We start from the raw sequence: 16,656 nt of genomic DNA on the forward strand, positions 1-16,656 counted from the left end.
AGGTCAGTCCACCACCTCCCCTGCGCCGCCGCCTCTAAACCTTTCCAGTCCAGTGTTTCAGGCCCACCTGACGCCAGTGGGTGGCAGGATTCTCCATCACCTTCCCCACTGGCGCTCCAGATCCTCGTACAGGTGGGTTCTACAAATAGTCCAAAGGGGCTACTCCCTCCCCTTCGAATCTACCCCTCTAGCCATACCACCTCAGTACCACCGCATGTCGGGGTAACTCTTGGCCCTTCTCCAGCAGGAAGTTACAGCCCTCTTGGCCAAGGGATCATCGAGCGCGTTCCGACGCCAGAAGTAGGGCATGGTTGTTACTCCCACTATTTCTTGGTTCCAAAGAAGGACAAGGGTTTGCACCCTATCTTAGACCTCGGGATCGTCAATCGCTTCCACCGGAAGGAGACGTTCAAGATGCTCACGCTTGCTCAGGTCTAGTCTGCCCTAGACCCGCAAGACTGGCTGGTAGCGTTGGACTTGCAGGATGCTTATTTTCATATCTCCATCCTGACAGCCCACGGGCGGTTCACTGTGGTCCACGCGCACTTTCAGTTCACCGTGCTCCCTTTCGGCCTTACCAGCGCCCCTCGGGTGTTCACGAAACTGATGGCGGTGGTCCCAGCTCATCTTTGCAGATCAGGGGTATCAGTCTACCCCCATCTCGACGACTGGCTGTTGAAGGCGGGCTCGCCCCAGGCAGTCGTCTCCCACCTCCAGACTACGGCCGACCTCCTGCATTTGCTGGGGATTTCCATCAACGTGCTGAAGTCCCACCTGATTCCCTCTCAGAAGCTCCTCTTCATTGAAGCAGTTCTGGATACGGCGCAGTTTCGGGTTTATCCTCCCGAGCAGCGAGTCCGGGACATTTGGGCTATGATTCCAATCTTTCAACCCTGGTCCTGGGTTTCGGTCAGGAAGACCCTGAGGCTGCTGAGCCTCATGGCCTCCTGCATCCTGCTGATCGATCATGCCAGATGGCATATGCGGGCTCTGCAGTGGGACCTGAAGTTCCAGTGGACACAGCATCGGGGGAACCTGTCCGACTACGTCCAGATCTCGGAGGGCACTGCACAGGACTTGCAGTGGTGGCTCACGAACCAGCGTTGGGTCAGCAGCAGATCCCTCTCCCTTCCCCAACCAGAACACAGTTGTGACGGATGCGTCAGAGACCTCTTATCTCCAGCGGAGTCCAAGCTCCATATCAACCTTTTGGAGCTCAGGGCGATCCTACTTGCACTCAAAGCATTCCTTCCGTCTGTCAAAGGGAGAGTAGTGCAGGTGTTCACAGACAACACCACTGCCTTGTGGTACTGCAACAAACAGGGCGGGGTGGGGTCATGGACCCTATGTCAGGAGGCTCTACGTCACTGGGCCTGGCTGGAACGTCAAGGCATTTCCTTGGTGGTTAAACACCTGGCAGGTACCCTGAACGCCAGGGCGGATGAACTCAGCCGAAAGTGCATGTTGGATCACAAATGGAGTCTTCACTCGTGTCACAGCAACAGGGGACGGTCCTCCACCCGAACCTGTCCAGCCTCCACCTCCTTGCTTGGAGATTGAGCGGCGACAGCTGATTCCATTTGAATTGCCTCCCGAAGTCTGTAATGTAATTCTGGCAGCCAGGTGTCCCTCCACTAAAACGGCATATGCCTGTCGGTGGAAAAAATTGTGGCATGGTGTACAGCAAAATCTGTTGATCCTCTTGCTGCCCTCTTTCTGAGGTCCTATTGTTCCTCCTTTCTTTGGCCCAGCAGGGCTCTGCTTTGGGCACTATCAAGGGCTACCTTTCTGCTCTGTCAGCCTTTCTCAGGCTGCTTGATCAGCCCTCTCTATTTTCAAGTCCCCTGTTTTCAATAGATTTCTCAAAGGCATTACTCACCTTTTCCCTCCTATTCCTGTTGTGATGCTTCAATGGGACTTGAATCTGGTTCTCACATATCTGATGTGCGCACCATTTGAGCCTCTTCATAACTGTCCTTTGCGGTTATTGACTTTGAAAACTGTCTTCCTGGTGGCCATTGTGAGAAAGTGGCTCTGTATATACTGTTCCCAAATAGGTACAGTGTGTACACAGTCCCCAGAGGTTTGGCAGAGGCTAAAGTTAGATATAACCTTACACTCTAAAGTGGTAGCTTGGTCGAGCAGTAAGGCAGTATCAGAGGACAGTGTAAAGCATTTGTTGCACACACTCAGCCAGCAAATGGTCTCACACACTCAATAACTGAACTCTAGACCAATGGTTTATATAAAAAATGTTTGTTTTGTTTTAGAACCAACAATAGGTATTAAAATGTTCGAGGCATGTGGGCTGCTGAATTCATATCTGTGCATAGATCGCCGCCTAGTGTTGGGTCCGGATGTTTGCACGTTGTTGTCCTGGAAGAGTCTTCGAAGTATCCTTGGATAGGTGACTCCTCCCCTGGACTACAGTGCGCATGGGCATCCTCTCCATCCTCAGATTGTTTTTTTCCGCCATTGGGTTCGGATGTGCTATCTTAGCTCAAGTTAGGAAAATATTTTTTCGAGGCCAAAAGGCCTTTAGTTTGCGTCGGTACTGTTTATCGATCGGGTTTCGATACAATCCTGTTAGTTTACTAACTTTCAGCACCGACTTTTTTCGCATTTACCTGTCCATCGACTACTTCGACGATGGAATCGAGGACGCCATTCAAAAGGTGTCCGGTTTGCAATGCGAAGTACCCACACATCGACGTCCATCCGGTGTGCAACAAATGCCTTTCGCCGGACCACGACGAATCGACATGCATGGCCTGTGCCCGGTTCCGTTCCAAGAAGACTCTGCGGAATCGACGAGCGGCGAGACTTGAGGCGCAGCACGCGGCACCGGCCCCAACAGACATCTTCGACGAGGCCGAAGACGTCGAGGAATTAGAAGTCTTGCCCTCCAGTCCCGTTTCCGAACACGAACCCGGATCGGACGAGGTAGACGAGTCACTCTTCCACAGAGGTGAAGACGACACCGAGGTAGGAGACGACGAGGAGGCCTTAGGGGCCGAAGAAAGTAGCTTCAATGATGAACAAGGCCTACCTGTTCAAACCGTTCAAACACCAGTGCCACAGCCTATGGCTCCGGTCGAGGGATCGCCTTCGGGCCTTACCCGAGACCCATCCCGCAGTTCTTCGGCCCCGCCCTCGGGCCCGGCCTCGGACGTTCAGCGGCAGCCATTACTACATAAACAGGCTGGTTTCCCTACCACAAAACCGAAACCGAAAGCTGCTCCGGTTCCACCGAAACCGAAACTGAAAGTGGCGCTGGTCGGATCGAGGCCTTCGACGCCAGCGCACCGCGTCGGCACCGACCGCACCAAGAGGGACTTCGGTGCCGAACTTGAAGCGGGCGGCGTTGGAGTCGACAAACGGAAAAAAGCCATCGGCACCGACAAACCTGCTCGGCTACCGGCACCAACGACGCAAAGGGCCATACCGCCTGCTGTGTCTCGCATCGCTCCCTCGACGACACCTAAGCCTCAGGTATCGAAGACTTCGACGGTGATCTCTGCACCTCGACTCGATGAACCGCCGGCGCCGAAAAAATCCACGGCCGCCTCTACGAGCCTGGCCGGTGCCAAAGCCTCGAAGGCGCCCCAAGTACGACCTGGTGCGACGCAAGGCAGCAAAACCACAGCTGTCCTCCAGGACACGTCGGGTTCCGGTTCGATCGGAGCTCCAGCAGCCTCTTCGGTGCCGGCCAACATTACCTTCGGCTTGCCTCCGTCAACAATCCCAAAAATGTTCCAACTCAGGACACGGGTCACCCAACCTACGGTCACACCTGCTGAGACGTCTCCGGCACGTATCATCGACGCCGACACTGGCAGGATGATTCTCCACGACCGAAGGATAACTTCGGAGCCGCCATTGGACCCTTTCAGGATCCCACTAAAAAGGAAGTTGCCTGCAGAATCGGAACCTCTCCTTTATGAACCCTTCCATTCATCCTACCAGGATCCACACCGGTTCTCCCCCACACGCTCCGATACAGATGCATTGGAGGACTACATGGATGACCAAGTCCCCTACCATGTAGACACGGACCCTGATGACCAGCAGGACCCTGATCAAACTTGGGGCGACCCTGCAGACCCCAGTGCACCTCTCGATGCACAGGACCAACAACTCTATGGGGCAAAAACATCTCCTACGGAGGATACTGCGGCGTTCAACGCTCTTATCGAACGTGCTGCAAATAACCATGGGGTACAGCTTCACTCTGATACCATCGAAGATGACTTTCTAATGGACACCTTTGCATCCTCAGAAAGACATGTAAAGACTCTGCCAATGTTGAAAGGGGTCCTCAAACCAGCCAAGGACATTTTCAAAGAACCCACCAGGGCACGAGTGATAAACCCCAGGATCGATAAAAAATACAGATCAGCACCTGGGGATCCTACTTACATCAGAGGACAATTACCACTCGACTCCATCGTCGTAGCGAATGCACGCAAGAGGGCACACTCGCAAACAACAGGTGACGCTCCTCCCCCGGACAAAGAGTCCAAGGTGTTAGAAACCTCTGGCAAGCGAGTTGCCGCCCAAGCTGCCAACATATGGCGCATAGCCAACACTCAAGCGCTCCTTGCTCGCTATGATAGAGCGCACTATGACACACTGGAGCAAATATTCCAACATCTCCCTGACCAGTTCAAGGAAGGCGCAGAAATGCTCATCAGAGAAGGACAGCTACTAACGAACGCTTCCATCAAATGCGCACTAGATGCTGCAGACACGGCTGCCAGAGCCATAAACACGAGCGTCATGTTGCGACGACATGCCTGGCTACGGATCTCAGGATTCAAGCCTGAGGTACAAAACAATATACTGAACCAGCCCGTCAACCCCGACTATTTATTCGGGCCAGAGGTTGACACCACCCTCAAAGATAAAAAAGGACACGGACACTGCAAAGTCCATGGGCGCCCTACAAACTCAGTCCTTTCGGAGCGGCTCCTTTCGTCGCCCCGGAAACAAGGGAGCAGGTAGAGGACAGGGGTCACAACAAACATATAACAAAGGCAATACACAGACCACCTATGATAAAAACACCCGAGGTGGATATCGTGGCTCCAGCACAAAGGGCAGAGGACGCGGCTACGGCAACACCAGGTCCTCCCCCAAGAACAAGCAGTGACGCCCTCTCCCTTCCTCCCGACCACATAACACCTGTCGGGGGAAGGCTACAAAGGTTCCTGTCCACGTGGAATTCCATCACCACGGACAGGTGGGTCAAAGATATTGTAAAATACGGTTACTGTCTGGAGTTAACCTCCACTCCACCCACAATACCACCAAGAAGCCGTCCTATGTCCTCAGAGCACTTAACGCTCTTACAGCAAGAAGTGCAAAGTATGCTTCTAAAAGGCGCTATAGAGGTCGTACCCATCCACGAGCAGGGTATGGGAGTGTACTCCCTCTACTTCTTAATTCCAAAAAAGGACGGGTCGCTCAGACCTATATTAGACCTGAGACCCCTGAACCAGTACATTCTTTCAGAGCACTTTCACATGCTCACTCTACAGCAAGTCCTTCCGCTTCTCAAGCAGGGAGACTTCCTAGCCACACTGGACCTCAAGGATGCGTACTTTCACATACCCATCCACCCCTCACACAAAAAATACCTCAGGTTCACTGTTCAGGGGCAGCACTATCAGTTCAAAGTCCTTCCCTTCGGCGTGACAACAGCGCCCAGGGTTTTCACGAAGTGCCTAGCTACGGTGGCAGCACATCTACGGAGGCAGCATATACACGTCTACCCCTACCTAGACGACTGGCTCGTTCAAGCGAAGTCAGCCCAGCAATGTGCAAGCCACATGTCCCGCACCATTCACCTTCTTCACAGTCTGGGATTCTCACTAAATTATCCAAAGTCCCATCTCCAGCCCGCACACGTACAACAGTACCTAGGTGCGACTATAGACACTCTGGCGGCCACAGCTCAGCCAAATTTAGTGAGGATCAACAGCATACAACTGCTGATCTCCAAATTCAAACCCAATCACTCACTTCCAGCGCGAGTGTTTATGCAGTTGATAGGCATGATGGCCTCCTGCATCTTCATAGTCCCGCACGCGAGATTACATATGCGCACACTTCAGGAGTGCCTAGCACGTCAGTGGAATCAGGCTCAAGGACAGTTAAAGGACCTAGTGTTGGTGAGCGGTCGGGCATACAACTCTCTGCATTGGTGGAATCCACAAAACCTTTGCAAGGGCCGACCATTCCAAGAGCCTGTCCCACAGATAGTACTGACAGCGGACGCGTCTCTCCAGGGATGGGGAGCTCATGTACTCCACTACACAGTGCAAGGACTATGGACAACACAACAAAAGAAATTGCACATCAACCTTCTGGAATTGATGGCAATCTTCCTAGCCATGAAGGCATTCAAAGTACATCTATGCAACAAGGTCGTGTTGATCCGGCAGACAACATGACCGCAATGTACTACATACAGAAACAGGGAGGAACACACTCTCCACAGTTGTCTCATCTGGCTCAGAGCATGTGGAAGTGGGCCATTCAACGGAACATGTTCCTCATGGCGGAACACCTCCCTGGCAAGGACAACCAGATGGCGGATCTGCTCAGCAGACACAGCCACCAGATGCACGAGTGGGAGTTACACCCATCAGTACTCCAACCGTACTTCCAGCAGTGGGGTCATCCGGAGATAGACCTATTCGCGACAAGCGAAAACGCAAAATGCCAAAGCTTCGCCGCCAGATTCCCACATCCGCAGTCGCAGGGCAATGCGATATGGATGAACTGGTCCGGCAGATTTGCGTACGCTTTTCCCCCAGCGCCATTGATACCGCTAGTGGCCCGCAAACTCCGACAACACTCCCTGACACTCGTCCTAGTTGCTCCCACGTGGGCACGCCAGCCGTGGTACACCACCTTCCTCGAACTTTCCGTGGTGCCGCATCAAAGGCTGCGGATCAAACCCGCGCATTTGACGCAGAACCATGGAGAGGTTCAGCACCCAGATCCGCAACAGCTGAATCTGGCGATCTTGCTCCTGAAGTCCTAGAGTTTGGCTATCTCAACCTGCCACCTGACTGTATGGACATCATCAAGGAGGCCAGGAGACCCACTACCAGAGCTTGCTATGCAGCCAAATGGAAAAGGTTCGTCATTTATTGCGGTAATAATGACATCAACCCGCTGGACGCATCCATCCAAAACATCATCTGTTATCTCTTACACCTATATCGATGCAATCTGGCGTACACCTCTATACGTGTCCATTTGACCGCAATCTCAGCCTATCTGCAAACCAGGCAGCACCTCTCTCTATTCAGAGTGCCTGCCATCAAAGCATTCTTGGAAGGACTCAAACGAGTCATTCCACCAAGCCACCCACCGGCTCCAATGTGGAACCTCAACTTGGTCCTCACACGCCTGATGGGTCCACCCTTTGAACCTCTACACTCATGCGAGATTCAATTCCTTACCTGGAAAGTGGCCTTCCTTGTAGCGATCACTTCCCTAAGAAGAGTTAGTGAACTCCAGGCACTGACCGTTCAAGAGCCATTTATACAGGTTCACACCAACAGGGTCGTACTACGTACCAACCCCAAATTCATGCCCAAAGTAATATCGCAGTTCCACATGAATCAAACTATTGAACTGCCAGTTTTCTTCCAAAACCCACAAACTGTTGCAGAAAGGGCACTACATACACTAGATGTACGGAGGGCCCTCATGTACTACATCGATAGGACTAAACCCTTCAGGAAGACAAAACAACTGTTCGTTGCCTTTGCCCCACACCACAAAGGTAACGCCATCTCCAAAGCAGGGATAGCCAGATGGATAGTTAAGTGTATTCAAATCTGTTATCAAAAAGCAAAACGCACATTAACTATTCCACCACGAGCCCACTCAACACGTAAGTTGGGGGCTTCCATGGCCTCCCTAGGAAATATTCCCCTGCATGATATATGCAGAGCAGCCACATGGTCCACTACACACACATTTACAAAACACTATTGCGTAGATGTGCAGTCAAAACAGCAGGCAGCTGTAGGACAGGCTGTTCTCAAAACACTTTTTCAGACCGCTGCAGCTGGCACGGGTAGCCGCCGCCAATAGAGGGCACTGCTATGTATTCTATGCACAGATATGAATTCAGCAGCCCACATGCCTCGAACTGAATATGCTACTTACCAGTATGCATCTGTTCTTGGCATGTAGGGCTGCTGACATTCATATCGCCCTCCCTCCTCCCCGGCGCCTGTCGCAGCTGCAGCTCTCAGAATTACTGCAAGCATGGTCATCACTTTCTGTATCTACTCCATCACTGCCACAATGGCGAAAAACAATCTGAGGATGGAGAGGATGCCCATGCGCACTGTAGTCCAGGGGAGGAGTCACCTATCCAAGGATACTTCGAAGACTCTTCCAGGACAACAACGTGCAAACATCCGGACCCAACACTAGGCGGCGATCTATGCACAGATATGAATGTCAGCAGCCCTACATGCCAAGAACAGATGCATACTGGTAAGTAGCATATTCAATACTTTCTCAGAATGAGATGCTTTAGGTAAATACTTTTGCAATTTGCAAATGGCTTTTGTAGAAAGTTGCAGGTTGTTGCAATAGGCACCACAATTTTAAACACAATAATGCATTGAGTTCAATGGAAGCTTTAAGTTATTTGCAATAGATTACTTTACTGGATCCTAGATTTAGTCCTGGGACAGTTCTTAGAAACAAGTGATTAAAGTCGACTTAGTTACTGTTGTGATTTTTAGGCAATAGTTTGCCATTTTAAAAGTTGACAGAAGAAATTTCATAGAAAACAGTCAATGATTCCCTATGGAAGAAAATTCAAGTTGCAGGTATAGTATGTTCTCGTTACTTTTGTAATCCAGTACTGGGTGCCTAGACTCAGTACTGGTACCTCTATCTAAAACAGGTAAGTAATTACGTTTTCACAGATGGTACGATTTTTAAAGAATATTTGAAGTTTGCAAAAATCGACACTTGGAAGAAATTTCACAGAAAAAGTCAATGATTTCCTATGGAAGATAATCGGGTTACTGGTAAGTACGGTTGTGAATATTTTTCAGGGTCAGTCCTAGGCACCAAGATCCAGCACTGGGATCTCTCCTAATAGCAGGTGAGTGTTTTCGTTACTCGGCTGATTTTTGGTGAATATTTTAATTTTTGGGAACTACACTTAGACTGGTTTCTTCTGAAATTTCTTCTATGTTACCCTATGGAGAAAATTGAGTTATCAGCTTTTGGGTAAGTACTCGACTGGCAAAGTTAAGGTTCTGGGCACAGACTCAGGGGTCTCCCAGGGTCAGGTAAGTACAGTTGTTACACCCTCAGCGGCACAGGGGCAGCCGGGTGCAGAGTGAGTTAGGCACAATGTTATCCTATGGGAGGCAGGGGGGCCTTGGTTGGTGGCTGCTGACTAGCAGGCCACGCGGCTGTGGGAGCTGGGCTCCTGGTCACTTGCTCAGGGCAAATGGGGAATTAGATGGGTGTAGAGGTTACACTGCCAGGGCCACTCGGGCGGCTGGGTGCAGGGTGCTTTTGAGCCTTCGGGCGCTCAATTGATTTCAATGGGAAAGCTCCTGGTTGGAAAAAGACTGCAAGCTCAGGGACGAAGATTCTTCAGGTGCCACCACCACTTCGAGAGGTAAGTTGGGTAGTTGAAGAATAGGTAGGTACCCAGGAGTTGGGCACAGGGGGCCGCAGGGCTCCGGGTGCAGGGGTACCTTTTGGTGTCGGGAAATCTTATCCTCTGTTGATCGCTGTTGGGGGGTACCTGGTTCTGAGGCTGCAGGCGTCAGGAGCGTTGGGGGAAGTCCTTGTGTGCCGGACTCGGGGTCACAGTCGCCGGGGGGTCGTCCTCGTGGTCTTTGTTCGCTCCGGCACAGGCCAGGCTTGGCGGGTGCAGAGTCTGCAGGGTTCGCGGTTCCGGGCTGATGCCAGGTATTAGAAGCTGATTTTGAGCAGACCCTCTGCTCATGGGAGTCCCAGGTGCTTAGAGCCAAAAGGTAGCCAGGTCCTCCGGGGTTTGTGAGGTTGCTGGCCGCAAGAGATGCCGGGATGTAGCAGGATCAGGTTCGAGGGTCGACAGGCCGGTAGGGCTGGGGCCAAAGCAGTTGGTGTCTTCCTCTTCTTAGCAGCTGCATGGCAGGTCTTCTTTCTTCTTGCTCTTCTTTGTATATCTGGAATCTGAGGAAGGAAGGTTCAGGGTGCCCCTAAATACTAGATTTAGGGTCGTTATAGGTAGGTAAAGGGCAGGGACCAATGGGTCCCTGTCCTGGGGTGGGTACACCCCCTATTCTGCCACTCTCCTGTGGGAGTGGGGCACTAGCCTAGTCCTGATTGGGTAGGGCCTCCCATCTTCAAGATGGCGAGCGCCCGGAGATGTGCTTAACCTCACCTCCCCCACCTGAGGGGTGGGGTTGGCAGGCTGGCACATACCCTGTTCTTATTTGGGGTTTCTGGCCAAGCTTCCCGCCGGAGTGGGGGCTGCAAGTGGCCTGGGGAAGCTCACAGAGGCGGCATGCCTTTGAAGCTTCCCCCTGTCCATCCTAGGGGAGGAGACCTAGCACCTCGCCCAGGATGTGCGTTGTTACAGGCCAAGGAGAGCAGGGGCTCTCCTACCCAGGGGTCCAGCAACATGTCTGCTGTGTGGCAGCCTAGGCAGCCTCCCAGACCAGACGTGGATTGCAGATTAGGTTTCAGGGGGCATCTTTAAGATGCCCTCTGTGGTGCTTGGTACATTAAATCCCACACTGACATCAGTGCGGGTTTAATGTGCGGAGAAGTTTGATACCAAACTTCTCAGTCTTTAGTGTTGCCATTATGGTGCTGTGGAGCTCTTGTTTGACGAGCTCTCAGCACCATGTACTCTTAAATGGCAGCACTGCACTTAGTGCCCAGGAATGGACCTGAGTACTGTAGGGGCACAAGGCTCATGCTCCTGTGCCCACACCATTGGTATAGGGCACCCAGCTAGAGGGGTGGCTGATGTATGCCAGGGCAGTGTAGGTGGTGGGCATGGCACACAGGGATGTGTGCCATGTCGACTTCGTTTAGTTTTGTACCCAGACACTCAGCCTGCAAGGGCAGTGTGTGTGTGTGTGTAGGGTACAGGGCCCCTAAGGGTGGCACAATGAGTGCTGCAGCCCGTAGAGGCCTTCCCTGGTCACAAGGCCCTGGGTACCTAAGGTACCATTTACCAGGGGCTGACATGTGGCCAGGGTTTGCCAATTTGGGTTTGAGGTTTTTAGGGAAGGAACATAGTCCCTGGGCACCTGATTGGCAGGAGTCCAGGGCACACTTATTCAAAGTACATTCAGCAATTCAGCAAAAAGTGGGGGCATACCATGCAAGAAAGATGGCACTTTCTCACAGCCATCACCTCCGCTCTGCGGGTGAGTGAGCGCCAGGCTCTTTCCTGCAAACCTCCTTTCCTGGCGATTCATCCGGACAAGGTTGTGCTTTGACCGCGTCCCTCCTTTCTACCAAAGTAGTCTCTGCCTTTCATATCGGGCAAACTGTATCTCTGCCCACTTTCTTTCCGCCTCCGCTCCCTTCAAGAGAAGAGGAGAGGCTCCACCGTCTGGACCCAAAATGTGCGCTCTCATTCTATCTTAACCGCACACAACAGTTCCAGATGGATGACCAGCTCTTTGTTGGCTACGTGGGTGCCAAGAAAGGCCGGGCTGTGCACAAGCGAACTATCTCCCGATGTGTTGTCTTGTGCATTAAAGCCTGTTACTCTCTGGCTTAAAAGGAACCTCCGGTTGGGCTGCGCGCCCATTCTACCAGGGCGACAGCAGCTACTACAGCATTGGGAAGCGGTGTCACCCTGCAAGACATCGGTCTGGCGGCAACTTGGGCCTCGTTGCATACTTTCACTAAGCAGTATTGCCTTGACGGTCCGGAGAGACTGCTTCTTTGGCCGTTCAGTTCTCCGTGACTTTCTGGTGTAATCTCACTTCGCAGACCCACCACCAAGGGTTGGTATTGCTTGGGTATGTATTCTAAGGTAAGGAATCTATTACGAACTTGTCTCTTTCAGATGCACAAGTTACTTGTGTAACGATATATCTGTGAGAGACATTAGTTAGTGATAGATTCCTTACCGCCCGCCCATCCTCCCCGTTGTGCGAAATGTTCTCTAGGGTTCAGGTCATTCTTTTCAGGGCCCTAGTTCTATTGCACCAGTAGTCGGTCTCTGGCATGGCTCTGCGCTCCTGGCAGAGAAAAGTTGTGTACAGAACTGATGTCAGCGCGCGTGGGCGCGTCTAAGTAGCTCGAACGAGGTCATCTGAGGCTACGACGCCAGCAACGTATGCAGAGCCGTACGACGACACCTACTGACAAACAGTGGTACTGCTGACGAAAACTTTCCGAATCCAGTCTGACGCCTGGGGATATTCTAAGGTAAGGAATCTATCACTAATGTCTCTTTCAGATATATCGTTACACAAGTAAGTAACTTGTGCGTTTAGGTTGAGTGACTTTGTTCAGCTGCCACCACCAGACATGTTTCTGGACCCCTGGGTCAAGAGCCAGCTGCTCTTGGGGGCCTGAAACAATACAAATCCTGGTATGAGGTGCCAAGCCTCCGCCCCCAGGATTGGCAGGGTTCACGAAGAGGAAGCTTCATAGGCTTGCCGCCTTTGTGAGCTTCCCCAGGCCACTTGCTGCTTTCAGCAACTGGTCCCCACTGGTTCTGACCCCCACTTTGGGAGGGAGAACAGGCGGGAAAAACAAGTGAGGAAGAGAGGTGTACCCACCTCTGCCAACTCCACCCCTCATGTGGGGGCTGCGAGGTGAAGCACAACTCTCAGTCCCCGCCATCTTACACATATGGGGCTCAGTCAACATGGGAAATGCTTATGCCCCACTTCCTTAGGAGGGTGGCGTAATAGGGGGCGTACCCACCCCACGGAAGGGCCCCATTCGTCCCAACCTTTTACCTACCTGTAATGCCCCTAAATCTAGTATTTAGGGACACCCCTGAACCTTGCTTCCTCAGACCAGAAGAAACTACAAGAAAAGGACCGAACAGCCGTGCAGAAACTAACAAGAGGAAGATTCCCCCTGACTTGGCCCCTGCCCTACCAACCTGTCTCCACCTCGAACCTGCTCCTGCAAAATCCCGGTGTGTTCTGCAGCCAGCAACCTCAAACCCCGGAGGACCTGCCTTCCTTGAACCACAAAGACTGTCTCCCGTAAACACAGGATTTGTTTATCTCCAGCCTCTGGCCGGACACCGCAAATCTGCACCCGCTATCCACGGCCGGAGCTCAAGTGGGCAAACACCATGAGGTGGTCTCCCCGGGGATCCTGACCCGAGATCCAGCGACCCCTGACCTACCTCAAACCTCCAGCCATCGCCTGGAACCTAAATCCGGAAGGTCCCACCAACCGCAACCAGGAGCTGGTAAGAGCCGACCCTAAAAGGCACCCCTGCACCTGACGCCCCACGGCCTTGGGTGGCCAAACCGACAGTGCCTAACCAACCCCCAACTTACCTCTCGAAGTGGTGGTCGCACCTAGAAGACCTTAGTCACCAAGCCTGCAGTGCCTTTGCAAACCGGAGGGTCCCCATTGCAAACAACAAGGCGCCGATGTCGAGACAGCACCCTGCACCCAGCATAGTATTGATGAGGGTGCACCTTTTGGTGCTACTTAGTTCCCCATTTGCCCTGACCTAAAGTCTAGGAGCTTTGCTCCCACAACCAAGTGCCCTGCTCGTCAGCAACCACCAACTGGCCCCCTATCCCCCATTGGATAACATTGGGCCTCAGCACTCTGCACCCGGCTGCCCTAGTGCAGCTGAGGGTGTAACAAGAGCGCATCTCTGACCGTGAGGAACCTCTGAGTCTACCCCCAGAACCTTCACTCCCACTACCCAATACTTACCCTAAAACCGATAGCACTATTTTCCTCCATAGGAACACATTGGCTGTTTTTCTTGGAAAAGTTTCTAAGTGTGGAGTTTGAAAACCTAAAGAACTTCTTTAAAATCGTACTATTTAACAAAAATGCTTTTACTTACCTGTTTGCAGGAATTGTCCCAGTGTAGTATCCAGGTATAAGTAAGAAAAGTAATCTAAAATGTAACTTACCTGGTATTTTACTGAAAAACCCATTCAAGTCTATGTACTGTATTTACAAAGCATTACATTTCTCTTCCAGACTACTGTAAGTCAAAACAAAGTGCATATACCATTACAATCCATACTGTAGTTCAACTGTATATTTGCTGCAAAGTACTTATCACTTACCTGTGCCAGGCTTGCTTGGTTCTAGGAAATAAAATCACTCAAAAAATATTTTTATACAAGAACAATTGGTCTGAAGTTCAGTCTTTTAGAGGTGTGAGTGCATTTGCTGACTGAGTTTGTACAACAAATGCTTAACACTGTCCTCTGATAAAGCCTTACTGCTCGACCACACTACCACAAATAGAGAGTGAGATGCTATCTAACATTACCTCTGCCTACCTTTGGAGTTCCACTGGATCTCTGTTCACACTATACCTCACTCTGGTATAGTATATACAGAGCCAGCATCCTAGAGCCTCAGTACTCTGCACTCGGCTGCTCTTGTGCAGCTGAGGGTGTTTCAAGAGTGCATCCTTGTTCCTGAGGGAACGCTGGTTCTAACCCCAGAATAACAACTCTCACAAATAAGTACTTACCTGGAAACCGTTAACTTCATTTTACTCCATAGGAATACATTGACTGTTTTTCTTAGTGTGGAGTTGGTTTGTATGAAACACTGAAACTGCAAATGTACAAAAACTGATTTACTTACCTTTTCTTTAGGAAATGTTCCAGTGTGATATCTATCACACTGAGTAGAAAAAGTAACTTACAAAGTCATCTGTAAAATAACTGAAAAGTAATTTCAAAACATTGACTTGTATTTCGATCAACTGCATTTGAACCTGCTTTCAACTGTAAAACATTGCAAAATATTTATTTCACTTACCTGTACCAGGCTTGCTTGGTTCTAGAAAATAGATATAACTAAATAATATTTTTTATACAAATTAATTGGTCTGAGTTCAGTCTTTGAGTGTGTGACATCATTTGCTGCCTGAATGTGTACAACAAAGGCTTAACACTACCCTCTTATAAAGCCTTACTGCTCGCCCACACTACCGCAAATAGAGAGTAAGGTGTTATCTACTTTTACCTATGTCTACCTTAGGGGTTCCACTGGACTCTGTGCACACTATACCTCATTTTGGTATAGTATGTACAGAGCCAGCTTCCTAAACATTGGAACTTGGAGTTGCCGACACAAGTCGGGTTGCAATTAATATTTAAAGACAAGACTTCAGTTTTAACTTTGTTCAAAGAGTATCCGGAGTGGGAGAGCTGGTCAATAATTTTTAGGAGTGCTGGAATCTCTTTGCCTGGATATTCATTAAAGATCTATGTCATCTGCATATGCAGCTGTTTTATATGACACTTCGTGAATTGTATACCTGAATTTTCTGTGGATTAGTTTATCACTAATAGAAGGGGATCAGTGGCTAAAAGAAATAGTTAAAGGGCTATAAGGCACAGTTGGTTTTAAGTTTAGCTGTTGGATTAGAATACAAAGCCATGGTCATTTTGATAAAGAAGTGTCCAGGGTTTTAAGGACTGAGCTAATGGTTTTTATTAAAGAAGCTTAACTAGACCTGGAAAAGTTTGAAATTACATGGTGAGATCTCACAATCGCACCACATAATAACACATTAATAATTTGGGATGGCACTGAAGAAGACTTTCTGAAGTTGAATTCAATTCAACAGGACTTGAGATCCATCAATAATAGAGATGTGGTGTTCCTAGATTGAGTCCGATTAATCCAGGATGAAAGGATACAGACTTCATAAGCCACTTTCCTACAGTGGGGAAAAAGGAGCTATAACAAAGGTCAGGTGTAGGCGGTCTTTCACGCTTTGAGTTTCTCTGCTGCATTGTGTGGAATAGTTTTCAGCATTTCTGTTTGCAAATGAGTTTTCCCAAACATTTTTACTTTGAGAGCCCAAACTTTACATGGCAGAATGTGCACAGCACTTGAGCTGTAAATCTTTGGTAAATGTAAATAAACCTGTGCGTGTTGATGTTGTAGGCTTCTTTTTTCTGCTTATACTGTGTTTATCGTTATTTGGTATGGTGCTCAAACTCTGTCGCTGATCATCTTGTATTTATTTCCTCAGGGCTCGTAGGAAAAAAGGCTCAGCTCGGAGACTTGGCCTCCAAAAACTATGGGAATGGTGCTTAGGACTTGTGCAAATGAGTTCACTACCATGGAGAATAGTCATCGGCCGCTTAGGAAGAATAGGTCATGGGGAGCTGATAGGTAACAAAGTTGTCATTCTGTTAATCAACCACACTTGATTGCAAGTAAAAAGTAACACATGCAGTTTGGAAGTCGTACACATTGTGATATTCATATTTACTCATCCAGTGCATCAACACTGCTTTTTTTCGTTTATTAGTTTAATATGTCTTTGTGGAAGCATGTCACTGTTTAGTGTTTGCATGTTGTGCATATTTTTTCTATTTAATGATTTGCAATGGAATTACCACTCAAATTAGTTTTGGGATGTCTACCACCGAAACCAATGGTTGCAAGTACAGTAAA

General features: G+C 50.0%; 1 protein-coding gene across 1 annotated transcript in view; it reads left to right on the top strand.

Annotated features, from left to right (window-relative positions):
• MED13 (mediator complex subunit 13) overlaps positions 1–16,656 on the top strand; it is a 1,552,815-nt gene that overhangs the window by 1,163,850 nt on the left and 372,309 nt on the right. Inside the window, exon 24 of the mRNA XM_085649419.1 lies at positions 16,229–16,371. Coding sequence (XP_085505545.1) covers positions 16,229–16,371 — 143 coding nt within the window. The remainder of the gene's footprint in view (positions 1–16,228; positions 16,372–16,656) is intronic.

Source organism: Triturus cristatus, chromosome 3_2 (genome assembly GCF_964204655.1).
Source record: "Triturus cristatus chromosome 3_2, aTriCri1.1, whole genome shotgun sequence".
NCBI lineage: Eukaryota > Metazoa > Chordata > Amphibia > Caudata > Salamandridae > Triturus > Triturus cristatus.